Source organism: Podarcis tiliguerta (assembly GCF_965153285.1).
Source record: "Podarcis tiliguerta genome assembly, chromosome: W".
NCBI lineage: Eukaryota > Metazoa > Chordata > Lepidosauria > Squamata > Lacertidae > Podarcis > Podarcis tiliguerta.
In genome coordinates this window covers 11,085,085-11,112,653 of record NC_139552.1, presented here as the reverse complement: position 1 = coordinate 11,112,653, position 27,569 = coordinate 11,085,085, and the positions used below count along the sequence as shown (strand labels likewise).

Sequence of the window (27,569 nt, the reverse complement as noted above, 5' to 3'; positions counted from 1 at the left end):
GGGGTCAAGGTTAGGGGTCAGTGCTAGGCTTGGCTTAGGGGTCAATACTATGTGTGGGTCAGGAGTCAATGCTAGGTGTGGGTTAGGGGTCAGGGTTAGGGGTCAGTGCTAGGCTTGGCCTAGAGGTCAATGCTAGGTGTGGGTCAGGGTTAGGGGTCAAGGTTAGGGGTCAGTGCTAGGCTTGGCTTAGGGGTCAATACTAGGTGTGGGTCAGGGTTAGGGGTCAAGCTTAGGGGTCAGTGCTAGGCTTGGCTTAGGGGTCAATGCTAGGTGTGGGTCAGGGTTAGGGGTCCAGGTTAGGGGTCAGTGCCAGGCTTGGCTTAGGGGTCACTACTAGTTGTAGGTCAGGGTTAGGGGTCAAGCTTAGGGGTCAGTCCTAGGCTTGGCTTAGGGGTCAATACTAGTTGTGGGTCAGGACTCAATGCTAGGCTTAGCTTAGGGGTCAAGGTTTGGTTCTGCCCCACTGAATCGCCTGCCCCGGACCCACACTAACCCTGCCCCACTTCTCTGCCCCACATATCCTAGGGGAGAAAGAGAACAGCCTGAAGACGGACGATTACGGCCGGGATCTTTCTTCTGTCCAGACTCTGCTGACCAAACAGGTGACCCCTAAGTCTGCCCCCCAAGTGTGGGGCGGAGCTTCTTGCCCCATGGAATTTGAACCCGCTCCCCTGACCCCAATCCAGGTGGGCGGAGCTTCTTGCCCCATGGAATTGGATCTGGGTGGGCGGGGGCTCTTGCCCCACAGCCCTCAACCCCCTAACCCTGACCCCTAAGTGGGGTGCCCCACTGAATTGGAAACCCTGACCCCAATCTGGGATTTGAGCCCGCCCCCTAACCCTGACCCCCAAGTGGGGGGCGGAGCTTCTAGCCCCACAGGATTCCAATCCCTGACCCCTAAGTGGGGGCGGAGCTTCTTGCCCCATGGGATTTGAACCCGCTCCCCTGACCCCTCAATCCCAGTGGGTGGAGCTTCTAGCCCCACAGGATTCCAACCCCTGACCCCTATCTGGGTGGGCGGAGTTTCTTGCCCCATGGAATTTGATCTGGGTGGGCGGAGCCTCTTGCCCCACAGCCCTCAACCCCCTAAGCCTGACCCCTAAGTGGGGTGCCCCACAGAATTCGAAAGCCTGATCTGGGTGGGCAGAGCTTCGCTGCCCCATAGGATTCGGACCCGCTTCCCTGACCCCAATCCAGGGGCGGAGCTTCACTGCCTCATAGGATTCAATCTGGGTGGGCGGAGCTTCCTGCCCCACAGCACTCCAACCCCTGACCCCTCAATCCTGCTGTTCGCAGCCTCCCGCCCCACATAAACCCCTCAATCCGGGTGGGCGAAGCTTCACCCCACAGAATTCGAACCCGCCCCCTGACCCCAATCTGGGATTTGAAGCCGCCCCCTAACCCTGACCCCTAAGTGGGGTGGGTGGAGCTCCTTGCCCCACAGAATTCGATCCTGGTGGGTGGAGCTTCCTGCCCCACAGAATTCCAACCCATTCCCCTGACACTGCTGACCAAACAGGTGACCCCTAACTCTGCCCCCCAAGTGGGGGGCGGAGCATCTTGCCCCATAGGATTCAAAAACCCTGACCCCTATCTGGGTGGGTGGGGGGAGCTTCTTGCCCCACGGAATTCCAGCCTGACCCCAATCTGGGATTTTAACCCGCTCCCCTAACCCTGACCCCTAAGTGGGGGGCAGAGCTTCTTGCCCCATAGGATCCCAACCCCTGACCCCTATCTGGGTGGGCGGACTCTCCTCCTTCAATCCGTGTGGGCGGAGCTTCCTGCCCCACAGAATTCCAACCTGCGCCCCACAGACTTCTCCCCACCTAACCTGCCCCCCAACCAGGAAACCCTGACCCATTGATCCGGGTGGGCGGAGCTTCTCGTCCCATGGAATTCAATCTGGGTGGGCGGAGCCTCCTGCCCCACAGAATTCCAACCTGTGCCCCACAGAATTCGCCCCACACAATACGAACCTGCGCCCCACAGAATTCCAACGAACCTGCGCCCCACAGAATTTGAACCTCTGCCCCACATTCTGCCCCCCAACCAGGAAACCTTTGACCTCTCAATCCGGGTGGGCAGAGCTTCCTGCCCCACAGGATTCCAATCCTTGACCCCGGTCCAGGTGGGCGGAGCTTCTTGCCCCACAGAATTCAAACCCACTCCCCTCTCCCTCATCCGGGTGGGCGGAGCTTCCTGCCCCATGGCATCCGAACCCGCTGTTCGGAGCCTCCCGCCCCACACAATCCGAACCCTTGCCCCACTTTCTGCCCCCCAACCAGGAAACCCTGACCCTGACTCCCCTGACCCCAATCCAGGTGGGTGGAACTTCCTGCCCCACACAATTTGAACCCACTCCCCTCTCTTGCCCCACACTATTCCAACCTGCGCCCCACAGACTTCTACCCCCATAACCTGCCCCACTTTTCCTGCCCCCCAACCAGGAAACTTTTGACCTCTCAATCCGGGTTGGCAGAGCTTCCTGCCCCACAGGATTCCAACCCCTGACCCCTCAATCCGGGTGGGCAGAGCTTCCTGCCCCACAGAATTCCAACCCACTCCCCTTACCCCTCTCCTGATGGACGGAGCTTCCTGCCCCACATAATTCAAACCCACTCGCGTCATGCAGGTGGGTGGAGCTTCTCGCCCCATGGAATTCAAACCCACCCTCTGACCCCCATCTGGGTGGGCGGAGCTTCCTGCCCCACAGAATTCGCTCCACACAATCTGAACCTGCGCCCCACAGAATTCTCCCCACATAATCCGAAACCGCGCCCTGAGGAATTCTAACCTGCGCCCCACAGAATTGGCCCCACAGAATTCCAAGCCGCGCCCCACAGAATTCTCCCCACGTAACCCGAACCCCTGCCCCACTTCTTCTGCCCCCCAGCCCTGACTCTCCTCCCTTGACCCGGGTGGGCGGCGCCGGACCCCTTGATCCGTTTGGGCGGAGCCTCCCGCCCCACACAATCCCAACCTGCGCCCCCCATAACCTGCCCCACTTTTCCTACCCCCAACCAGGAGACTTGTGACGCCGGCCTTTTGAACCCGCGCCCCACAGAATTCTCCCCACATAATCCGAACCCGCGCCCCAAGGAATTCCAACCCACGCCCCACGGAATTCTCCCCACAGAATTCCAACCCGTGCCCCACAGAATTCGCCCCACGTAACCCGAACCCGTGCCCCACTTTCTGCCCCCCAACCAGGAAACCTCCAACCCCTGCCCCCTCCCCTGATGGGTGGAGCTTCTAGCCCCACAGAATTGCATCTGGGTGGGCGGAGCTTCCTGCCCCACAGCACCCCACTCCTGACCCCTCAATCCCGCTGTTTGGAGTCTCCTGCCCCACATCATCCAAACCCCCTCCCCTGATCCCTCCCCTGACCCCTTGATCCCGCTGTTCGGAGCTTCCCGCCCCACACAATTTTAACCCCTGCCCCCCTTTTCCTGACCGCCAACCAGGAGACCTTTGACGCCGGCCTGCAGGCTTTCCAGCAGGAAGGGATCTGACCTCTCAATCCGCGCCCCACAGAATTCTCCCCACACGATCCGAACCCGCGCCCCAAGGAATTCCAACCTGCGCCCCACAGAATTTGCCCCACACAATACGAACCCACAGAATTCTCCCCACAGAATTCCAACCCGCGCCCCACAGAATTTGAACCTCTGCCCCACATTCTGCCCCCCAAGCAGGAAACCTTTGACCTCTCAATCTGGGTGGGCGGAGGCTCCTGCCCCACACAATCCCAACCTGCACCCCACAGAACTTGCCCCACATAACCCGAACCCCTGCCCCACTTTTCCTGCCCCCCAACCAGGAGACCTTCGCTCCCCTGACCCATTGATCCTGGTGGGCGGAGCTTCTCACCCCACACAATCCGAACCTGCGCCCCACATAATTTTAACCCCTGCCCCACAGACCTCTCACCCCCTAACCTGCCCCCCTTTTCCTGCCCCCCAACCAGGAGATCTTTGACGCCGGCCTGCAGGCTTTCCAGCAGGAAGGGATCTCCAACATTGCCGCCCCACAGAATTCGATCCTGGTGGGCGGAGCTTCCTGCCCCACACCACTCCATCCCCTGACCCCTCAATCCTGGGGGGTGGACCTTCCTGCCCCACAGAATTCAGACCCACTCCCCTGACCCCAACCTGGGTGGGTGGGAAGAGCTCACTGCCCCACATATCCCAAACCCGCGCCCCACTTTTCCTGACTGATCCCGCTGGGTGGGCGGAGCTTCCTGCCCCACAGCACCCCACACCTGACCCCTCAATCCCAGTGTTCAGCGCTTCCTGCCCCACACAATCCGAACCCTTGCCCCACATTTCTGCCCCCCAACCAGGAAACTTCCAACTGCTTTCCCCTCCCCTGATGGGTGGAGCTTCTTGCCCCACAGGATTCAAACCTGCGCCCCACATAACCTGACCCCCTGCCCCACTTTTCCTGCCCCCCAACCAGGAAACCTTTGACGCCTTAATGACGCTTCCTGCCCCACATAACCTGAACCCCTGCCCCACTTTTCCTGCCCCCCAACCAGGAGACCTGCCCCACAGAATTCAAACCCACTCCCCTGACCCTGACGCCTCCCTCAATCTGGGTGGGTGGAGCCTCCCGCCCCACACAATTTTAACCCCTGCCCCACTTTTCCTGCCCCCCAACCAGGAGACCTTTGACGCCAGCCTGCAGGCTTTCCAGATCCTGCTGACCAAACAGCTGACCCCTAAGCCTGACCCCCAAGTGGGGGGCAGAGCTTCTTGCCCCATGGAATTTGAACCCGCTCCCCTGACCCCTCAATCCCAGTGGGTGGAGCTTCCTGCCCCACATAATCTGAACCCTCTCCCGATCCGTGTGGGCGGAGCCGGACCCCTTGATCCGGGTGGGCGGAGCCTCCCGCCCCACACAATCCCAACCTGCGCCCCACAGAATTTTAACCCCTGCCCCACTTTTCCTGCCCCCCAACCAGGAAACCTTTGACCCCACAGAATCTGAACCTGCGCCCATAAGGAATTCCAACCCGCGCCCCACAGAATTGGCCCCACAGAATTCAAACCCGCGCCCTACAGAATTCTCCCCACGTAACCCGAACCCTTGCCCCACTTTTTCTGCCCCCAACCCTGACTCTCCCTTGAGCCGGGTGGCAGAGCCTCTTGTCCCACACAATTCAAACCTGCGCCCCACATAACCCGAACCCCTGCCCCACATAACCCAAATCCCTGTGGGTGGAGCCGGACCCCTTGATCCATGTGGGCGGAGCCTCCCACCCCACACAATTCCAACATGCGCCCCACATAACCCAAACCCTTGCCCCACTTTTTCTGCCCCCCAACCAGCAAACCTTCGCTCCCCTGACCCATCGATCCAGGTGGGCGGAGCTTCTCACCCCACACAATTCCAACCTTCTCCCCACCTAACCTGCCCCACTTTTCCTGCCCCCCAACCAGGAAACCTTTGACGCCTTAATCCCGCTCTTCGCAGTTTCCTGCCCCATGGAATTCAATCTGGGTGGGCGGACCTTCTCACCCCACACAATTCCAACCTGCCCCACTTTTCCTGCCCCCCAACCAGGAGACCTTTGACGCCTTAATCCCGCTGTTTGGAGCTTCCTGCCCCACATAATATTAACCCTTGCCCCACTTTTCCTGCCCCCCAACCAGGAAACCCTGCCTCTCCTCCCTTGACCCGCCTCCTGCCCCACACAATTCCAACCTTCTCCCCACCTAACCCAAACCCCTGCCCCACTTTTTCTGCCCCTCAATCCCTGTGGGTGGAGCCGGACCCCTTGACCCGGGTGGGCGGAGCCTCCCACCCCACACGATTCAAACCTGTGCCCCACATAACCCGAACCCCTGCCCCACTTTTCCTGCCCCCCAACCCTGACTCTCCTCCCTCGATCCATGTGTGGAGCTTCCTGCCCCACACAATTTGAACCCACTCCCCTCTCCCACCCCACACAATCCCAACCTGCGCCCCACATAATTCTAACCCCTGCCCCACTTTTCCTGCCCCCCAACCAGGAGACCTTTGACTCTCCTCCCTCTATCCGTGTGGGCGGAGCCGGACCCCTTGATCCCGCACCCCACAGAACTCACCCCACACAATACGAACCCGCGCCCCCCAGAATTCTCCCCACACAATCCCAACCTGCGCCCCACACCATTTTAACCCCTGCCCCACTTTTCCTGCCCCCCAACCAGGAGACCTTTGACGCCGGCCTGCAGGCTTTCCAGCAGGAAGGGATCTCCAACATCGCCGCCCTGAAAGAGCAGCTATTGGCCGCCCGCCACGTCCAATCGAAAGCCATCGAGGCGAGACACGCCTCCCTGACGAAGCGCTGGAACCAATTGCTGGCCGGCTCGGCCGCCCGGAAGAAGAAGCTTCTGGAAGCCCAGGAACACTTCCGGAAGGTGGGCGGGGCTTCCGTGGGGCAGAAAGGGGGCAGGACCCATAGGAAAGGGAGTGGGGCTTCAGTGGGGAGAAAAGGTTGGGAAGCCCAGGAACACTTCTGGAAGGTGGGCGGAGCTTCCGTGGGGCAGGGGGGAAGAGGGAAAGGGGGCAGGTTGAGACCCATAGGAAATGGAAAGGGGGCGGGGCTTCAGTGGGGAGAAAAAGGGGGCAGGTTGGGACCCATAGGAAATAGAAGAAGCTGCTTCTGGAAGCTTCTGCAAGCTCAGGAACGCTTCCGGAAGGTGGGAGGGCTTCCGTGGGGCAGGACCCATAGAAAAAAGGGGGCAGGACCCATAGGAAATAGAAGAAATGCCTGGGACCCATAGGAAATGGAAAGGGGGTGGGGCATCTGTGGGGAGGAAAAGGGGGGAGAAAGGAACACTTCTGGAAGGTGGGCGGGGCTTCTGTGGGGCAGGACCCATAGAAAAAAGGGGGTGGGACCCATAGGAAATAGCAGAAGCGCATGGGACCCATAGGGGGCAGGTTGGGACCTATAGAAGAAGCACCTGGAAGCCCAGGAATGCTTCCGGAAGGTGGGGCGGGACCCATAGAAAAAAGGGGGCAGGACCCATAGAAAAATGGGGTAGGACCTATAGGAAATAGAAGAAGCGCATGGGACCCATAGGGGGCAGGTTGGGACCCATAGAAGAAGCTTCTGGAAGCCCGGAAACACTTCTGGAAGGTGGGCGGGGCTTCCGTGGGGCAGGGGGAAAGGGGGCAGGTGGGGACCCATAGGAAATGGAAAGGGGCGAGGCTTCTGTGGGGAGGGAAAAGGGGGTGGGGCTTCAGTGGGGAGAAAAGGGGGCAGGTCGGGACCCATAGGACATGGAAAGGGGCTTCCGTGGGGCAGAGAAAGGGGGCGGGGCTTCAGTGGGGAGAAAAGGGGGCAGGTTGTGGGCGGGGCTTCAGTGGGGAGAACAAGCTGCGGGTTTTGGGTGGGGCTTCAGTGGGGAGAACAAGGGGGTAGGTCTGGGTTCGGGGCAGCCTGGGCAGTGGGGAGAAAAAGGGGGCAAGTCTGGACCCATAGGAAATGGGTTGGGGGGGAGGGGGTTCGGGTCTGGAGGCTGTTCTGTTTCTCTCCTGGAATATGTGGGGCAGAGGAGGGGGCAGGTTGGGACCCATAGGAAATAGAAGAAGCTTCCGGAAGGTGGGCGGGGCTTCCGTGGGGCAGGCTGGGACCCATAGGAAATAGGAGAGGAAGCTTCCGGAAGGTGGGCGGGGCTTCCGTGGGGCAGAGAAAGGGGCGGGGCTTCAGTGGGGAGGAAAGGGGGACACGCCTCCCTGACGAAGCGCTGGAACCAATTGCTGGCCGGCTCGGCCGCCCGGAAGAAGAAGCTTCTGGAAGCCCAGGAACACTTCCGGAAGGTGGGACGGGACCCATAGGAAAAAGGGGGCGGGACCCATAGAAAAAAGGGGGCAAGAAATAGAAGAAGCGCCTGGGACCCATAGGAAATAGAAGAAGCGCCTGGGGGCAGGTTGGGACCTATAGGAAATAGAAAGGGGGCGGGGCTTCTGTGGGGGGCAGGACCCATAGAAAAAAGGGGGCAGGAACCATAGGAAATAGAAGAAGTGCCTGGGACCCATAGGGAATGGAAAAGGGGCGGGGCTTCTGTGGGGAGGAAAAGGGGGCAGGTTGGGAAGCCCAGGAACACTTCCGGAAGGTGGGGCAGGACCCATAGAAAAAAGTGGGGTGGGACCCATAGAAAAAAGGGGGCGGGACCCATAGAAAAAAGGGGGTAGGACCTATAGGAAATAGAAGAAGCACCTGGGGGCAGGTTGGGACCTATAGGAAATAGAAAGGGGGCGGGGCTTCTGTGGGGGGGGCAGGACCCATAGAAAAAAGGGGGCAGGAACCATAGGAAATAGAAGAAGCGCCTGGGACCCATAGGGAATGGAAAGGGGGCGGGGCTTCAGTGGGGAGGAAGGGGGTGGGGCTTCAGTGGGGAGGAAAAGGGGGGAGAAAGGAACACTGCCCATGGGGCAGGGGGGGAGAAAGGGGGCAGGACCCATAGAAAAAAGGGGGTAGGACCTATAGGAAATAGAAGAAGAAGCGCCTGGAAGCCCAGGAACACTTCCAGAAGGTGGGCGGGGCTTCCGTGGGGCAGTGGGGGGAAGAAAGGGGGCAGGACCCATAGGAAAAAATAGGGCAGGAGCCATAGGAAATAGAAGCGCATGGGACCCATAGGGGGCAGGTTGGGACCCATAGAAGAAGCTTCTGGAAGCCCAGGAACACTTCCGGAAGGTGGGCGGGGCTTCCGTGGGGCAGAAAGGGGGCAGGACCCATAGAAAAAAGGGGGTGGACCCATAGGAAATAGAAGCGCATGGGACCCATAGGGGGCAAGTTGGGACCCATAGAAGAAGCGCCTGGAAGCCCAGGAACACTTCCGGAAGGTGGGCGGGGCTTCCGTGGGGCTGGACCCATAGGAAAAAGGGGGCAGGACCCATAGAAAAAAGAGGGTAGGACCCATAGGAAATATGTGGGAATATGGAATATGTGGGGCAGAGGAGGGGGGGTTGTAGAATATGTGGGGCAGAGGCCGGGACCCATAGGAAATCGGTTGCCGTGGGGAGAAAAAGGGGGCGGGGTGGGACCCATAGAAAAGAGAAGGAGGAGCTTCTGGAAGGTGGGCGGGGCTTCAGTGGGGAGAAAAAGGGGGCAGGTTGGGACCCATAGGATCCCAATATTATTATTCTCATTCTCATTATTACTATTAATCATTTAATAATATTATTTGGTGGAGATTATTATTATTATGATTATTATTATTACTAATCATTTATTATTCTTATTAATCATTTACTATTATTATTATTCTCATTCTCATTATTACTATTAATCATGTATTAATATCATTACGTGGAGATTATTATTATTATTATTATTACTCATTTATTATTGTCATTCTCATTATTACTATTAACCATTTATTAATATTATTAGGTGGAGATTATTATTATTATTAATCATTTATTATTATTCTCATTCTCATTATTATTATTATTAATCATTTATTATTATTATTATTAATCCGTTATTCTCATTCTCATTCTCATTATTACTATGAATCTTTTATTAATATCATTAGGTGGAGATTAATAATAATAATAATAATAATAATAATAATAATAATAATAATAATAATTTATTAATATTATCATTATCATCATCATTATTGCTATTAATCCTTTATTAATATCATTATTCTCCCCTTCCCAGGTGGAAGATCTCTTCCTCACCTTCGCCAAGAAGGCCTCCGCCTTCAACAGCTGGTTCGAGAACGCGGAAGAGGATCTCACGGATCCCGTGCGCTGCAACTCCCTGGAGGAGATCCGGGCACTGAGGGAGGCGCATGACGCGTTCAGATCCTCCTTAAGCTCCGCCCAGGCCGACTTCAACCAATTGGCCGAGCTGGAGAGGCAGATCCGCAGCTTCCGGGTGGCGTCCAATCCCTACACCTGGTTCACCATGGAGGCGCTGGAGGAGACCTGGCGGAACCTGCAGAAGATCATCAAGGTAGTGGATCCCACATTCTAGGCTGTTCTAGAAAGTTTAGGTGGTGGATCTCCCCGGGATCCCCGAATCAAAAAGAGACGGTTCTAGAAGGTTTTGGAAGGTTCTAGGTTCTAGGTTTGTTTCTGGGTGGCCTCGAACCCCTGGGGGAACCTGCAGGAGATCATCAAGGGAGTGGATCCCCAGATCCCCTTCCCTGTTGGAGGTTCTAAGCTGTTCGGGAAAATTTTAGAAGGTTCTAGACTCCTGGGAATCCCCAGGTTCTGAGAAGTTCTAGACCTGGCGGAACCTCCAGAAAACCATCAAGGTAGTGGATCTCCCCCAGGATCCCTGAATCCCCTTCTGGAAAATTCTGGAAAGTTTCAGAAAGCTCTGGAAAGTTCTAGAAGGTGCTAGACTCCCGGGAATCCCCAAGTTCTGGAAGGTTCTAGACCTGGCAGGTAGCAGATCTCCCCAGGGATCCACCAATGAAGTTATAAGCTGTTTTGGAAAGTTTTGGAAGGTTCTGGAAGGTTCTAGGTTCTTTTCCATGTGGCCTCGAACCTGTACACCGGGTTCCAGAACCTCCAGAAGATCATCAAGGTAGTGGATCTCCCCCGGAAATCCCCAAATCCCCTTCTGGAAAGTTTTGGAAGGCTCTAGAAGGTTCTAGACTCCCCGGGAATCTGTGGATCCCCTTCCCTGTCAAAAGCTGGAGGCGGTTCTAGACAGTTCTGTAATGTCTCGGAAGGTTCTAGAGTCCTGGGGAATCTATGGATCTGTTCTAGATAGTTCTGGAAAGCTTCAGGAGGTTCTAGAAAGTTCTTGACTCCCTGGGAATCTCCAGATCCCCTTTCCTGTCAGAAGTTAGAGACGGTTCTGGAAAGTTTCGGAAAGGATCGTTTCGATCCTCCCTAAGCTCCGCCCAGGCCGACTTCAACCAATTGGCCGAGCTGGAGAGGCAGATCCGCAGCTTCCGGGTGGCGTCCAATCCCTACACGTGGTTCACCATGGAGGCGCTGGAGGAGACCTGGCGGAACCTGCAGAAGATCATCAAGGTAGCGGATCCCCCCAGATCCCCTTCCCTGTCGGAAGTTCTAGGCTGTTCTGGGAAGTTTTAGAAAGTTCTAGACTCCCGGGAATCCCCGTGTTGGGAAGTTCTAGCGGAACCTCCAGAAGATCATCAAGGTAGTGGATCTCCCCGGGATCCCCGGATCGAAACGTTAGAGACGGTTCTAGAAAGTTTCAGAAGGTTCCTGAAGGTTCTAGGTTCCCTTCTGGGTGGCTGGCAGAACCTCCAGAAGATCATTGAGGTAGTGGATCACCCCAGGGGATCCCCCGATCCCCTTCGCTGTCGAAAGTTCTAGGCGGTTCTAGAAAGATCATCAAGGTAGCGGATCCCAGATCTCCTTCCTTGTCGGTAGAGGCGGTTCTGGAGAGTTTTGGGAGGTTCCAGGAGGTTCTCGGAGGTTCTAGGTTCCCTTCTGGTTGGCTGGCAGAGCCTCCAGAAGATCATCAAGGTAGTGGATCCCGAGATTCCCCATCCAGGTGGAAAGTTCTAGGCCGTTCTGGAAAGTTTCAGAAGGTTCTAGAAGGTTCTAGAGGTGGTGGAACCTCCAGAAGCTCACCAAGGCAGTGGATCCCAGATCTCCTTGATCTTGAAGGAGGTTCTTGAAGGTTCTAGGTTCCCTTTTGGGTGGCTGGCAGAGCCTCCAGAAGATCATTGAGGTAGTGGATCCCACATTCTAGGCTGCTCTAGAAAGTTTCGGGAAGGTTCTGGAAGGTTCTAGGTTCCCTTCTGGGTGGCTGGCAGAGCCTCCAGAAGATCATCAAGGTAGTGGATCCCAGATCCCCTTCCCTGTCGGAAGTTCTAGGCTGTTCTGGAAAGTTTTGGGAGGTTCTAGGCTCCTTTGGGGGGCTTGAACCCAAACACTTGGTTCACCATGGAGGCGCTGGAGGAGACCTGGCGGAACCTGCAGAAGATCATCAAGGTAGCGGATCCCCCCAGATCCCCTCCCCTGTTAAAAGTGGATCCCGAAATTCCCCATCCGGGTTGAAGGTTCTCGGCCATTCTGGGAAATTTCAGAAGGTTCTAGAGCTGGTGGAACCTGCAGAAGATCATCAAGGTAGTGGATCCCGCGTTCTAGGCTCTTCTGGGAAGGTTCGGGAAGGTTCTATGAGGTTCTAGACTCCCAGATTCCCCAGATCCCCTTCCCTGTTGGAAGTTAACGGCTGTTCTAGACAGTTCCAGAAGGTTCTATACTCCCAGATCCCCCAGATCCCCTTCCCTGTTGGAAGTTAGCGGCTGTTCTAGACAGTTCCAGAAGGTTCTAGACTCCCGGATCCCCCAGATCCCCTTCCCTGTTGGAAGTTAGAGGCTGTTCTAGACAGTTCCAGAAGGTTCCAGAAGGTTCTAGACTCCCAGATCCCCTTCCCTGTTGGAAGTTAGCGGCTGTTCTAGACAGTTCAGAAGGTTCTAGACTCCCATATTTCCCCCAGATCCCCTTCCCTGTTGGAAGTTAGCGGCTGTTCTAGACAGTTCAGAAGGTTCCAGAAAGTTCTAGACTCCCAGATCCCCTTCCCTGTTGGAAGTTAGCGGCTGTTCTAGACAGTTCAGAAGGTTCCAGACTCCCAGATCCCCCAGATCCCCATCCCTGTTGGAAGTTAGGGGCTGTTCTAGACAGTTCCAGAAAGTTCCAACAGGTTCTATAAGGTTCTAGATCCCCAGAATCCCAGATCCCCTTCCCTGTTGAAAGTCAGTGGCTGTTCTAGACAGTTCCAGAAGCTTCTATGAGGCTCTAGATCCCCATAATCCCAGATCCCCTTCCCCGTTGGAAGTTAGCGGCTGTTCCAGAAGGTTCCAGAAGGTTCTATGATGTTCTAGACTCCCAGATCCCCCAGATCCTCATCCCTGTTGGAAGTCAGTGGCTGTTCTAGACGGTTCCAGAAGGTTCTATGAGGTTCTAGACTCTGCAAAGCCCCAGAGCCGGGTTCGAGACGGGGTTCCGGAAGGTTCCGGATCCGCTTCCCGACCTTACTATTGGTTTCCGCCCCCTAGGAGCGGGAGCTGGAGCTGCAGAAGGAGCAGCGGCGCCAGGAGGAGAACGACAAGCTGCGCCAGGAGTTTGCCCAGCACGCCAACGCCTTCCACCAGTGGATCCAGGAGACCAGGTATAATAATTAATAGTAGTAGTAATAATAATAGGTAGTAATAGTCATAGTAATAGTAATAGCAATAATACCTTTTTCTATCCAGGAAACCATCAATTTCTCCCTGTGTTTCTCCTCCATTAGGGAATTATGATTAGTTTTACGTGGAATAATAGTTGTAGTAGTAATAGTAATAATAATAGTAATAGTAATAATAGTTAGTAGTAGTAGTAGTAGTAGTAACAACAACAAAACAACAATAATAATATGATTAGTTATTATTAGTTATTATGATTAGTTTTGCGTGGAATAATAGTAGTAGTAGCAGCAGCAGCAGCAGTAGTAGTAATAATAATAATAATAATAATAATAATAATAATAATAATGATAATACATTTTTATATCCAGAAAACCAGGTGTCATCAATTTCTCCCTGTGTTTCTCCTCCATTGGGGAATTATGATTAGTTTTGCGTGGAATAATAATAATAATAATAATAGTAATAGTAATAATAGATAATACTATTAATAGTAGTAGTAGTAGTAATGAAAATAATAGTAATAATAGTAATAGTAATAATAATATGATTAGTTATTATTAGTTATTATGATTAGTTTTGCGTGGAACAACAACAACAACAACAACAGTAGTAGTAGTAGTAGTAGTAATGATAATAATACCTTTTTCTATCCAGGAAACCAGGTGTCATCAATTTCTCCCTGTGTTTCTCCTCCATTGGGGAATTACAATTAGTTTTGCGTGGAATATTAATATTAATAGTACTAGTAGTAGTAGTAGTAGTAATAAAAATAATGATAATAATACCTTTTTCTATCCAGGAAACCAGGTGTCGTCAATTTCTCCCTGTGTTTCTCCTCCATTGGGGAATTACGATTAGTTTTGTGTGGAATAATAATAATAATAATAGTAATAGTAATAGTAATAGTAATAATAGATAATAGTAGCAGTAATAATAGATTATAGTAATAATAGTAATAGTAATAATACCTTTTTTCTATCCAGGAAACCAGGTGTCGTCAGTTTCCCCCTGTGTTTCTCCTCCGTTAGGGAATTATGATTAGTTTTGCGTGGAGTAGTAGTAGTAGTAGTAGTAGTGATAGTGATAGTAATACTGCTGCTGTTACTGTTGTTATTATTACTTTTACTGTTAGTATGTTTCCTACTACTATTGTTGCTATTATTATTTTTACTACTACTACTACTACTATGATTACTACTACTATTGTTACTATCACTGCTACTGCTGCTGTTACTGTTGTTATTACTCTTACTGTTATTATGTTTCCTACTATTGTTGCTATTTATTATCATTGTTGTTACTACTACTACTACTACTGTTACTATCACTGCTACTGCTACTGCTACTGTTGTTATTATTTTACTGTTATTATGATTCCTACTAGTATTGTTATTGTTGTTGTTACTACTAGTAGTAGTACTGTGATTACTACTAATATTGTTACTATCACTGCTGCTGTTATTGTTGTTATTATTACTTTTACTGTTATTATGATTCCTACTACTATTGTTGCTATTAGTAGTAGTAGTAGTATTACTCCTACTCCTACTCCTACTCCTACTTCAGTCAACGGCTTTAGGCTTCTGTCCCTTAGCTAACGTTACTCTTCTTTCTCCCCTTCTCCCCCCGGGACGTTACTTCCTGTTACTTGGACACTACTACTACTACTACTACTACTACTACTACTGTTACTATCACTGCTACTGCTACTGTTATTATTTTACTGTTATTATGATTCCTACTACTATTGTTGCTATTATTAATAATAATAGTAGTAGTAGTAGTAGTAGTAGTATTACTACTACTACTACTACGATTACCACTACTATTGTTACTATCACTGCTACTGCTACTGTTGTTATTATTTTACTGTTATTATGATTCCTACTACTATTGTTGCTATTATTATTATTATTATTATTATTAGTAGTAGTAGTAGTAGTAGTATTACTACTGCTGCTACTACTACTACTTCAGTCAACGGCTTTAGGCTTCTGTCCCTTGGCTAACGTTACTCTTCTTTCTCCCTTCTCCTCCCCGGAACGTTACTCCTCCTTCCTGTTACTCGGACCCTCCGCCAGGACCTACTTACTCGACGGGTGAGTAGTAAATACTCCTTCCTCCTCTCCCAAAAGCCGCTTTGGGGTCTTGTGCTCCGTCCTGCTTTGCTCGTGACGTTGTGCCTGAGTATTGCCCCGTCTGTGTAGTAATTGCCCCGTCGGCATAGTAATTGCCCCACCTGTGGAGGTATTGCCCCATTGCCCTAGATATTGCCCCATGTGCAAAGCTATTTCCCTAGATATTGCCCCACCTGCCCAAGTATTGCCCCCTTGACCTAGACAATTGCCCCGTTGACCCAGACAATTGCCCCATTGCCCTAGATATTTCCCCATTGCCATAGACAATTGCCCCATTGACCTAGATATTGCCCCACTGACCTAGATAATTGCCCCATTGACCTAGATAATTGCCCCGTTGACCTAGATAATTGCCCCATTGACCTAGATATTGCCCCACTGACCTAGATAATTGCCCCATTGACCTAGATATTGCCCCATGTGCAAAGCTATTTCCCTAGATATTGCCCCACCTGCCCAAGTATTGCCCCCTTGACCTAGACAATTGCCCCGTTGACCCAGACAATTGCCCCATTGCCCTAGATATTTCCCCATTGCCATAGACAATTGCCCCATTGACCTAGATATTGCCCCACTGACCTAGATAATTGCCCCATTGACCTAGATAATTGCCCCGTTGACCTAGATAATTGCCCCATTGACCTAGATATTGCCCCACTGACCTAGATAATTGCCCCATTGACCTAGATATTGCCCCATTTGCAAAGCTATTTCCCTAGATATTGCCCCACCTGCCCAGGTATTGCCTCCTTGACCTAGACAATTGCCCCATTGACCTAGACAACTGCCCCATTGACCTAGATAATTGCCCCATTGACCTAGATAATTGCCCCATTGCCCTAGATAATTGCCCCATTGCCCTAGATACTGCCCCATGTGCAAAGCTATTCCCCTAGATATTGCCCCACCTGCCCAGGTATTGTCCCCTTGATCTAGACAATTGCCCCATTGACCTAGATATTGCCCCACTGACCTAGATAATTGCCCCGCCTGCAGAGTTATTGCCCCATTGACCTAGATATTGCCCCATCTGCATAGTAATTGCCCCACCTGCCCAGGTATTGCCCCATTGACCTAGATATTGCCCCATTGACTTAGATAATTGCCCCAACGCCCTCATAATTGCCCCATTGCCCTAGATATTGCCGCACCTGCCCAGATATTGCCCCACTGACCTCATAATTGCCCCATTGCCCTAGATATTGCCCCACTGACCTCATAATTGCCCCAACGCCCTCATAATTGCCCCAATGCCCTCATCATTGCTCCATTGCCCTAGATATTGCCCCACTGACCTAGACAATTGCCCCATTGACCTAGACAATTGCCCCATTGACCTAGATAATTGCCCCATTGCCCTAGATATTGCCCCATTTGCAAAGCTATTTCCCTAGATATTGCCCCACCTGCCCAGGTATTGCCTCCTTGACCTAGACAATTGCCCCGTTGACCTAGACAATTGCCCCATAGACCTAGATATTGCCCCATATACCTAGGTACTTTCCCCAGCTATTGCCCCGCCTACCCAGGTATTGCCCCACCTGCCCATATATTGCCCCATTGCCCTAGACAATTGCCCCACTGACCTAGATAATTGCCCCGCCTGCGGAGGTATTGCCCCATTGGCATAGGTATTGCCCCACCTGCCCAGGTATTGCCCCATTGACCTAGATAATTGCCCCATTGCCCTAGATATTGCCCCACTGACCTAGACAATTGCCCCATTGACCTAGATAATTGCCCCATTGACCTAGATAATTGCCCCATTGCCCTAGATAATTAACCCCACTGACCTAGATAATTGCCCCATTGCCCTAGATATTGCCCCATTTGCAAAGCTAATTCCCTAGATATTGCCCCACCTGCCCAGGTATTGCCTCCTTGACCTAGACAATTGCCCCCTTGACCTAGATAATTGCCCCATTGACCTAAACAATTGCCCCATAGACCTAGATATTGCCCCATATACCTAGGTACTTACCCCAGCTATTGCCCCACCTGCCCATATATTGCCCCATTGACCTAGATATTGCCCCATTGCCCTAGACAATTGCCCCACTGACCTAGATAACTGCCCCGCCTGCGGAGGTATTGCCCCATTGACCTAGATATTGCCCCATTCACCTAGATATTGCCCCATATACCCAGGTACTTTCCCTAGCTATTGCCCCACCTGCACAGACATTGCCCCATTGAGCTAGATAATTGCCCCACCTGCAGAGTTATTGCCCCATTGACCTAGGTATTGCCCCATTGACCTAGATATTGCCCCAGCTGCATAGTTACTGCCCTCCCCTCAATAGTTCTTGCCCCACCTGCAGACTTAATGCCCCATTGACCTAGATATTGCCCCACCTGCATAGTTATTGCCCCATTGACCTAGATAATTGCCCTAGATATTGCCCCACCTGCAAAGGTATTGCCCCATTGACCTAGATAATTGCCCTAGATATTGCCCCACCTGCACAGCTATTGCCCCGCCTGCAGAGGTATTGCCCCATTGACCTACATATTGCCCCATTGACCTAGATAATTGCCCTATTGCCCTAGATATTGCCGCAACTGCCCAGGTATTGCCCCATTGACCTAGATAATTGCCCAATCCCCTAGATATTGCCCCACCTGCCCAGATATTGCCCTATTGCCCTAGATACTGCCCTAGATATTGCCCCATATACCTAGGTACTTTCCCTAGCTATTGCCCCATTGACCTAGATATTGCCCCGCCTGCCCATCGTTATTGCCCCGTCTGCCCTAGATATTGCCCCATTGCCCTAGATAATTGCCCCAACACCCTCATAATTGCCCCATTGACCTATATAATTGCCCCATTGCCCTCATAATTGCCCCATTGCCCTAGATATTGCCCCACTGACCTCGATAACTGCCCCGCCTGCCCTAGATAATTGCCCCATTGCCCTAGATATTGCCCCGTCTGCCCTAGATATTGCCCCAACTGCATCGTTATTGCCCCGTCTGCCCTAGATATTGCCCCACTGACATAGATAACTGCCCCGCCTGCCCTAGACAATTGCCCCATCTGCCCTAGATATCACCCCCTTGACCCCTGAATTGCCCCGCCTCCATTGCTCCGCCCCCTCCGCTTAGCCCCACCCTTCTCCCCCCAAAAATCCTAATTTCACCCCAAATTTTCACCCCAAATTTCCCCCCGAATTTTCACCCCACATTTCTTTCCTCCGCATAGCATTGTTGCTATCGCCCCACCTACCTCTGTTATTGCCCCCTTGACCTAGATATTGCCCCATATCCATACTTATTGCCCCGTCTGCCCTAGATATTGCCCCATTGCCCTAGATAATTGCCCCACTGCCCTAGATATCGCCCCGTCTGCCCTAGATATTGCCCCACTGACCTAGATAATTGCCCTAGATATTGCTCCCTTGACCCCAAATTGCCCCGCCTGCCTTGCTCCGCCCCCTCCGCTTAGCCCCGCCCCTTCTGCCCCCAAGATTTCACCCCGAATTTTCACCCATTTCTTTCCTTCGCCTACCATTGCCCCCTTGACCTAGATAATTGCCCCATTGACCTAGATAATTGCCCCGCCTGCCCTAGACAATTGCCCCATCTCCCTCATAATTGCCCCATTGCCCTAGATATTGCCCCACTGACCAGAGATAATTGCCCCATCGCCCTCATAATTGCCCCATTGCCCTAGATAATTGCCCCACTGACCTCGATAACTGCCCTAGACAATTGCCCCATTGCCCTAGATATTGACCCCGAATTGCCCCGCCTGCCTTGCTCCGCCCCCTCCACTTAGCCCCGCCCCTTCTGCCCCCCAAAACCCCCCAATTTCACCCCGAATTTCACCCCGAATTTTCACCCCACATTTCTTTCCTCCGCCTAGCATTGCCCCCTTGACCTAGATAATTGCCCCATTGACCTAGATAATTGCCCCATTGACCTAGATAATTGCCCCAACGCCCTCATAATTGCCCCATTGCCCTAGACAATTGCCCCAAGTGCATAGTTATTGCCCCATCTGCCCTAGATATTGCCCCATTGACCTAGATAATTGCCCTAGACATTGCCCCACCTGCCCAGATATTGCCCCATTGACCTAGATAATTGCCCTAGATATTGCCCCGACTTCCCAGGTATTGCCCCATTGCCCTAGATATTGCCCCATATACCTACATTTGGCCCATATACCTAGGTACGTTCCCTAGATATTGCCCCATTGACCTAGATATTGCCCCATTGACCTAGATATCGTCCCGCCTGCCCTAGATATTGCCCCATTGACCTAGATATTGCCCCACTGACCTAGATATTGCCCCATTGACCTAGACAATTGCCCCATTGACCTAGATAATTACCCCATTGACCTAGATATCGCCCCGTCTGCCCTAGATATTGCCCCACTGACCTCGATAACTGCCCTGTCTGCCCTAGATATTGCCCCGCCTGCCCTAGATATCGCCCCGTCTGCCTTAGGTATTACCCCATTGACCTAGATAATTGCCCCATTGACCTAGGTATTGCCCCATTGACCTAGATATCGCCCCGTCTGCCCTAGATATTGCCCTATTGCCCTAGATATTGCCCCATTGACCTAGATATTGCCCCATTGACCTAGATAATTGCCCCAACGCCCTCATAATTGCCCCATTGCCCTAGATATTGCCCTAGATATTGCCCCACCTGCCCAGGTATTGCCCCACCTGCATAGTTATTGCCCCGTTTGCCCTAGATAATTGCCCCATTGACCTAGTTATTGCCCCGCCTGCCCTAGATATTGCCCCACCTGCCCAGGTATTGCCCCACCTTCCCAGGTATTGCCCCATTGACCTAGATAATTGCCCTATTGCCCTAGATATTGCCCCATCTGCCCAGGTATTGCCCCATTGACCTAGATATTGCCCCGCCTGCCCTAGATAATTGCCCCATTGCCCTAGATAATTGCCCCGCCTGCCCTAGACAATTGCCCCGTCTTCCCTAGATATTGCCCCATTGACCTAGACAATTGCCCCATATACCTAGATATTGCCCCATATACCTAGGTACTGTCCCTAGCTATTGCCCCACCTGCCCATATATTGCCCCATTGCCCTAGACAATTGCCCCACATATTGCCCCACTGACCTAGATAATTGCCCCATCTGCCCTAGATATTGCCCCATTGCCCTAGATACTGCCCCACTGACCTAGACAATTGCCCCACTGACATAGATAACTGCCCTGCCTGCCCTAGAGAATTGCCCCATTGCCCTAGATACTGCCCCACTGACCTAGACAATTGCCCCACATATTGCCCCACTGACATAGATAACTGCCCTGCCTGCCCTAGACAATTGCCTCACTGACATAGATAACTGCCCCGCCTGCCCTAGATAATTGCCCCACTGACCTCGATAACTGCCCTAGACAATTGCCCCATTGCCCTAGATATTGCCCCAATTACCCCGCCTGCCTTGCTCCGCCCCCTCCGCTTAGCCCCGCCCCTTCTGCCCCCCGAATTTCACCCCGAATTTTCACCCCACATTTCTTTCCTCCGCCTAGCATTGCCTACCGGCGAGTCATTCGCGTCTTTCAGTACGAAGTCGGGGAAGATCTTTCCGGAAGGTTTCATTCCTCTTTTTTCTTTTCCCTTCTTTCACTTCCTTTTTCGTTCACTTCCTTTTTCTCTCACTTCCTTTTACTTTCACTTCCTTTTTCTTTCACTTCCTTTTTCCTTCCTTTCTTTCGTTCCTCCTTTCAGTTCTTCCGTTTTTCCGCTTTTCCTCCTCTTTTTCTTTTCCCTTCTTTCCCTTCCTTTTTCTTTCCCTTCCTTTTCCTTTCATTTCCTTTTTCTTTCACTTCCTTTTCCTTTCACTTCCTTTTTCTTTCACTTCCTTTTCCTTTCACTTCTTTTTTCTTTCTTTCTTTCATTCCTCCTTTCGCTTCTTCCGTTTTTCCGCTTTTCCTCCTCTTTTTCTTTTCCCTTCTTTCCTTTCCTTTTCCTTTCACTTCCTTTTTCTTTCCCTTCCTTTTCCTTTCACTTCCTTTTTTCTTCCCTTCTTTCACTTCCTTTTTCTTTCACTTCCTTTTCCTTTCTTTCTTTCGTTCCTCCTTTCGATTCTTCCGTTTTTCTGCTTTTCCTCCTCTTTTTCTTTTCCCTCCTTTCACTTCCTTTTCCTTTCACTTCCTTTTCCTTTCACTTCCTTTTTCTTTCACTTCCTTTTTCCTTTCTTTCGTTCCTCCTTTCGGTTTTTCCGCTTTTCCTCCTCTTTTTCTTTTCCCTCCTTTCACTTCCTTTTCCTTTCACTTCCTTTTCCTTTCACTTCCTTTTTCCTTCACTTCCTTTTCCTTTCACTTCCTTTTTCTTTCCCTTCCTTTCATTTCCTTTTTTCTTTCTTTCTTTCTTTCGTTCCTCCTTTCGGTTCTTCCGTTTTTCCGCTTTTCCTCCTCTTTTTCTTTTCCCTTCTTTCACTTCCTTTTTTTTCACTTCCTTTTTCTTTCACTTCCTTTTCCTTTCACTTCCTTTTCCTTTCACTTCCTCTTTCCTTTTTCTTTCGTTCCTCCTTTCGGTTCTTCCGTTCTTCCGCTTTTCCTCCTCTTTTTCTTTTCCCTCCTCTCACTTCCTTTTTCTTTCACTTCCTTTTCCTTTCACTTCCTTTTTCCTTTCTTTCTTTCGTTCCTCCTTTCGGTTCTTCCGCTTTTCCGCTTTTCCTCTTTTTCTTTTCCTTCCTCACTTCCTTTTTCTTTCACTTCCTTTTTCTTTCACTTCCTTTTCCTTTCACTTCCTTTTTTCTTCCCTTCTTTCACTTCCTTTTTCTCACTTCCTTTTTCTTTCACTTCCTTTTCCTTTCACTTCCTTTTCCTTTCACTTCCTTTTCCTTTCACTTCCTTTTCCTTTCACTTCCTTTTCCTTTCACTTCCCTTTCCTTTCACTTCCTTTTTCTTTCACTTCCTTTTCCTTTCACTTCCCTTTCCTTTCACTTCCTTTTTCTTTCACTTCCTTTTTCTTTCACTTCCTTTTCCTTTCACTTCCTTTTTCCTTCACTTCCTTTTCCTCTCACTTCCTTTTTCCTTTCACTTCCTTTTCCTTTCTTTCTTTCGTTCCTCCTTTCGGTTCTTCCGTTTTTCCGCTTTTCCTCCTCTTTTTCTTTTCCCTTCTTTCACTTCCTTCTTCTTTCCCTTCCTTTTCCTTTCACTTCCTTTTTCTCTCACTTCCTTTTTCTGTCCCTTCCTTTTTCTTTCCCTTCTTTTTTTATCACTTCCTTTTTCTTTCACTTCCTTTTCCTTTCACTTCCTTTTCCTTTCACTTCCTTTTTTCTTTCTTTCTTTCGTTCCTCCTTTCGGTTCTTCCGTTCTTCCGCTTTTCCTCCTCTTTTTCTTTTCCCTTCTTTCCCTTCCTTTTCTTTCACTTCCTTTTCCTTTCACTTCCTTTTCCTTTCACTTCCTTTTTTCTTTCTTTCTTTCGTTCCTCCTTTCGGTTCTTCCTCTTTTTTCTTTTCCCTCCTTTCACTTCCTTTTCCTTTCACTTCCTTTTTCTTTCACTTCCTTTTCCTTTCACTTCCTTTTCCTTTCACTTCCTTTTCCTTTCACTTCCTTTTCCTTTCACTTCCTTTTTCTTTCACTTCCTTTTCCTTTCACTTCCTTTTTTCTTTCTTTCGTTCCTCCTTTCGGTTCTTCCGTTTTTCCGCTTTTCCTCCTCTTTTCCTTTTCTCTTCTTTCACTTCCTATTTCTTTCACTTCCTTTTCCTTTCACTTCCTTTTTCCTTTCACTTCCTTTTCCTTTCACTTCCTTTTTCCTTTTTCTTTCCTTCCTCCTTTCGGTTCTTCCGTTTTTCCGCTTTTCCTCCTCTTTTTCTTTTCCCTTCTTTCACTTCCTTTTTCTTTCACTTCCTTTTTCCTTTTTCTTTCGTTCCTCCTTTCGCTTCTTCCGTGTTTTTCCCGCTTTTCCTCCCCGAAAAATACGGCACATTCCTAACCGATTCCCAAGGCTGGCTTTTTTTTCGCGGCGCCGGACTAACGGGTTCTAGATCGGGCCGGTCGTTTCTAGAAGGTTCTAGATCAGGCCGCCAGATTCGCAAGGGTTCTAGATCAACCCGTCAGGCTAAACTGGTCCAAACAATCCGGTCGATTTGCGAAGGTTATAGAGAGGAAAGGGTTCTAGATCAAACCATTAGGTTTTGTGCGGCTTCCAGATAAAACCATTAGGGGGTTTGTGCGGGTTCTGGATCAAGCCAATCTGTTTTGTGCAGGTTCTAGATCAGACCTTTGTGGGGTTTTTTTTTTACGATGGTTCTAGATCAAATCATTGGGTTTTGTGCTGGTTCTAGTTCAAACCGTTAAGTTTTTTTGTGCTGGTTCTAGATCAGCCCATTAGGTTGCTGTGCAGGTTCTGGATCAAACCATTTGCTACTGCAAAAGGTTCTAAACCAAACCAGTCATCTTGCTATTGCGATAGAAGGGGTTCTAGAGCAAGCTGGTTGTTTTTGAGAAGGTTCTAGATCAATCCACCAGATTCACAAGGGTTCTAGATCAGACCGTTAGTGTCCGCAGGGGTGGCAAGCCAGTCGCTTTGCAAAGCTTCCAGGTTGGAGTTTTGCACAGGTTCTAGACCAAACTACCAGTTCCGCGAAGGTCACAGATCGAGCCGTTTGTTTTGGGGGTTCTAGATCGTGCCCCCGTCTCGCAAGGGTTCTAGATCGGACCGCCTAGGGTTCTAGACCAAGCCGCTCCCTTTTGCAAAGGTTCTAAACCGCTTCCAAACTGGTCCAATCGCCTTGTGGTGGTTCCGAAACAAGCAGGTCGATTTGCGAAGGTTCTAGAGAGGAAAGGGTTCTAGAGCAAGCCATTAGGTTTTTTGTGCTGGGTCTAGATTGAACCAGTAGGTTGTTTGCTGGTTCTAGATCAAACCATTGGGTTTTTTGTGCTGGTTCTAGATCAGACCGTTAGGGTTTTTTTGCGGGTTCTAGTTCAAACCATCATGGGGTTTTTTTGTGGGTTCTAGATCAGACCATCAGGTTTTGTGTGCGGGGCCCATATCAAACCATTAGGTTTCTGTGTGGGTTCTAGATCAAACCATAAGGTTTTTATGCTGGTTCTAGATCAAACCATCAGGGTTTTTGTGCGGGTTCCAGATCAAACCATTTGCTCTTGCAAAAAAAGGCTCTAAACCAAACCAGTGAGCTGAGTCATTCGTTTCGCAAGGGTTCTAGATCAGACCGTCGGTATCCGCAAAGGTGCCAAGCCTGTCACTTTGCAAAGCTTCCAGGTTGAAGTTTTGCAAAGGTTCTAGACCAAACCGCTAGTTCTGCAAAGGTTCTAGATCAAGCTAGCTTTCGCACAGGTTTTAGACCAGGCCAGTCGCTTTGCGAAGGTTCTAGATCAAGATATCCGTTCTTGCGGAACTAGCGGTTTGGTCTAGAACCTTCTGCGAGAGCAGATGGTTTGATCTAGAACCCGCACAGAAAACCAATGGTCCGATCTAACGGTTTGATCCAGAACCTTTGCAAAACAAACGGTTCAATCTAGAACCTTTGCGGAACTAACAGTTCGGTCTAGAACTTTTGCGAAACTTCAACCTGGAAGCTTTGCAAAGCGACCGGCTCGGCACCTTTGTGGATACCAATGGTCTGATCTAGAACCGTTGTGAAACGGGCGGCTTGATCTAGAGAGGAAAGGGTTCCAGTTCTAGAGAGGAAAGGGTTCTAGATTTCACCATTAGGTTTTTTGTATGTAATCAATTCCCAAGGCTGGCTCTTTTTTTCGTGGCGCCGGACTAATGGACGGTTGCGGATAGGAAGGGGGTTCTAGATCAAGCCGGTCGGATCGAGAAGGTTCTAGTTCGAGCCACCCTTTTCGCAAGGGTTCTAGATCAGACCATAAACTGGTCTAAGCTGGTCCAATCGCTTTGCGGTGGTTCCGAAACAAGCCAGTTGGTTTGCGAGGGTTCTAGAGAGAAAGGGTTCTAGATCAAACCACTAGTTTTCGCGCGGGTTTTAAACCAAGTCAGTCGTTTTGCGAAGGTTCTAGATCAAAATATTCGTTCTTGCAAAGGATCTAAAGCAAGCCGCTCAGTTTTGCAAAGGTTCTAGATCAAACCGTCAGTTTCGCAAAGGCACTAAAGCAAACCATTCATTTTGCAAAGGTTCTAGATCAGACCCCTAAGTTTCGCGCACATTCTAGATCGAACCACTAGTTTTCACGCAGGTTTTAAACCAAGCCAGTCTATTTGCGAGGGTTCTAGATCAAGATATTCGTTCTCGCAAAGGATCTAGACCAAGCAGCTCAGTTTTGCAAAGGGTTCTAGAGCAAACCAGCCGTTTCTCAAAGGATTTAGATAAAGCCATTCAGTTTTTGCGCAGGTTCTAAACCAGGCCAGTCGCTTTGCAAAGGTTCTAGAGCAAGATATTAGTTCTTGCAAAGGATCTAAAACAAGCCGCCCAGTTTCGCAAAGGTTCTAGATCAAACTGTCAGTTTTGTAAAGGTTCTAGATCAAACCCCTAGTTTCCGCGCAGGTTTTAAACCAAGCCAGTCGCTTTGCAGAGGCTCTAGGTCAATATATTCATTCTTGCAAAGGATCTGAACCAAGCTGCTCAATTTCGCAAACATTCTAGATCAAACCGTCAGTTTCGCAAAGGTTCTAGATCGAACCGCTAGTTTTTGCACAGGTTTTGAACCAAGCCAGTCGCTTTGCAGAGGTTCTAGATCAAGATATCCGTTCTTGCAAAGGATCTAGACCAAGCCACTCAATTTTGCTAAGGTTCTAGATCAAACCATCAATTTTGCAAAGGTTCTAGATCAAGATATCAGTTCTTGCAAAGGATCTAGACCAAGCCACTCAATTTTGCTAAGGTTCTAGATCAAACCGCCAGTTTCGCAGAGGTTCTAGGTCAACATGTCAGTTTCGCCAAGGTTCTAGATCAAACCACCTGGTTTCCGCGCAGGTTTTTAACCAGGCCAGTCACTTTACAAAGGTTCTAGATCAAGATATTAGTTCTTGCAAAGGATCTAAACCAAGCCGCTCGGTTTTGCATTGGTTCTAGATCAAACCGCCAGTTCTGCAAAGGTTCTAGATCGGACTGCCAGCTTCGCATAGGTTCTAGATCAGACTGCCTAGTTTTTCGCATGTTCCAGACCGAGCCGCTCGCTTTGTGAAGGTTCCAGATCAAGATACTAGCTCCTGCAAAGGATCTAGACCAAGCCGCTCAATTTAGTGAAGGTTCTAGATCAAGCCACCAGTTTCACGCAGGTTCTAGATCAAACCACTAGTTTTTGCACAGGTTTTAAACCAAGCCAGTCGCTTTGCGAAGGTTCTCGATCAAGATATTAGTCCTTGCAAAGGATCTAGGCCAAGCCACTCAGTTGTGCGAAGGTTCTAGATCACACTGCCAGTTCTGCAAAGGTTTTAGATTGGACTGCCAACTTTGCACAAGGTTCTAGATCAAACCGCCTAGTTTTCGTGCAGGCTCCGCACCGATCCACTCGCTTTGCGGGGGTTCTAGATCAAGTTATTAGTTCTCGCAAAGGATCTAAACCAAGCCGCTCACTTTTGCAAAGGTTCTAGATCAAGCCGTCAGTTTCGCAAGGGGTTCTAGATCAGGCCACCTCGAACCCGGCACCTCACAGCAAATCACCGCGCGGCGTGTGTGGGGCACGGCGGGGGGGGGGCGGCACCGGCGCGGAACCCGGTTTGGCATGGCGTGTGTGTTGCGGTTCTCCTTTGGGTCAGGCTCGGAATTAACCGGAACAATTAAGCGGGATTTAGGGCCGGGTCGTTTGCGATAACGATGATTAATAATAATAATAATAGTAATAATAATAGTAATAATAATAGTAGTAATAATAGTAGTAGTAGTAGTAATAATAATAATAATAATAATAATAATAATAATTTGCCGATTCTGCGATGAAAGTCGAGAACCCTCAACGGAACCAGAGAAAATCCCGGGTTCTCCGCCCGGCAACCGGTTAGCGGTTAATTGGGGGGGTTAATTAATTAAGGGACCTTGTTAATTCCGAGCCTCGCCCCTCTTTTCCCCCCGCCGCACCCGGCGACCAATCACGTTCCTCCTTCCGGTTCTAGGTCTTGCATGGTTGAGGAATCCGGAACCCTGGAATCGCAGCTGGAAGCGACCAAGGTAGGTGGTCCTTTATTATTATTATTATTATTAGTAGTAGTAGTAGTAGTAGTAGTAGTAGTAATAATAATAATAATAGTGTTAGTATTAGTATTAGTGTTATTATTCGTATTAGTAGAATTAGTATTAGCAGTAGTGTTGTTATTATTAGTAGTAGTAATAGTGTTAGTATTATTGTTATTATTAGTATTAGTAGTGTTATTATTATTATT

General features: G+C 50.1%; 1 protein-coding gene across 1 annotated transcript in view; it reads left to right on the top strand.

The window, feature by feature from the left end:
- The window catches only part of LOC310668816 (spectrin alpha chain, non-erythrocytic 1-like), a gene marked incomplete at its 5' end in the record, with an annotated part of 66,474 nt that overhangs the window by 19,678 nt on the left and 19,227 nt on the right, over positions 1–27,569 (top strand). Inside the window, 7 exons of the mRNA XM_083422135.1 lie at positions 526–602; positions 6,195–6,404; positions 9,662–9,958; positions 12,993–13,105; positions 15,206–15,223; positions 20,786–20,848; positions 27,303–27,357. Of these exons, the coding sequence (XP_083278261.1) occupies positions 526–602; positions 6,195–6,404; positions 9,662–9,958; positions 12,993–13,105; positions 15,206–15,223; positions 20,786–20,848; positions 27,303–27,357 (833 nt within the window). The remainder of the gene's footprint in view (positions 1–525; positions 603–6,194; positions 6,405–9,661; positions 9,959–12,992; positions 13,106–15,205; positions 15,224–20,785; positions 20,849–27,302; positions 27,358–27,569) is intronic.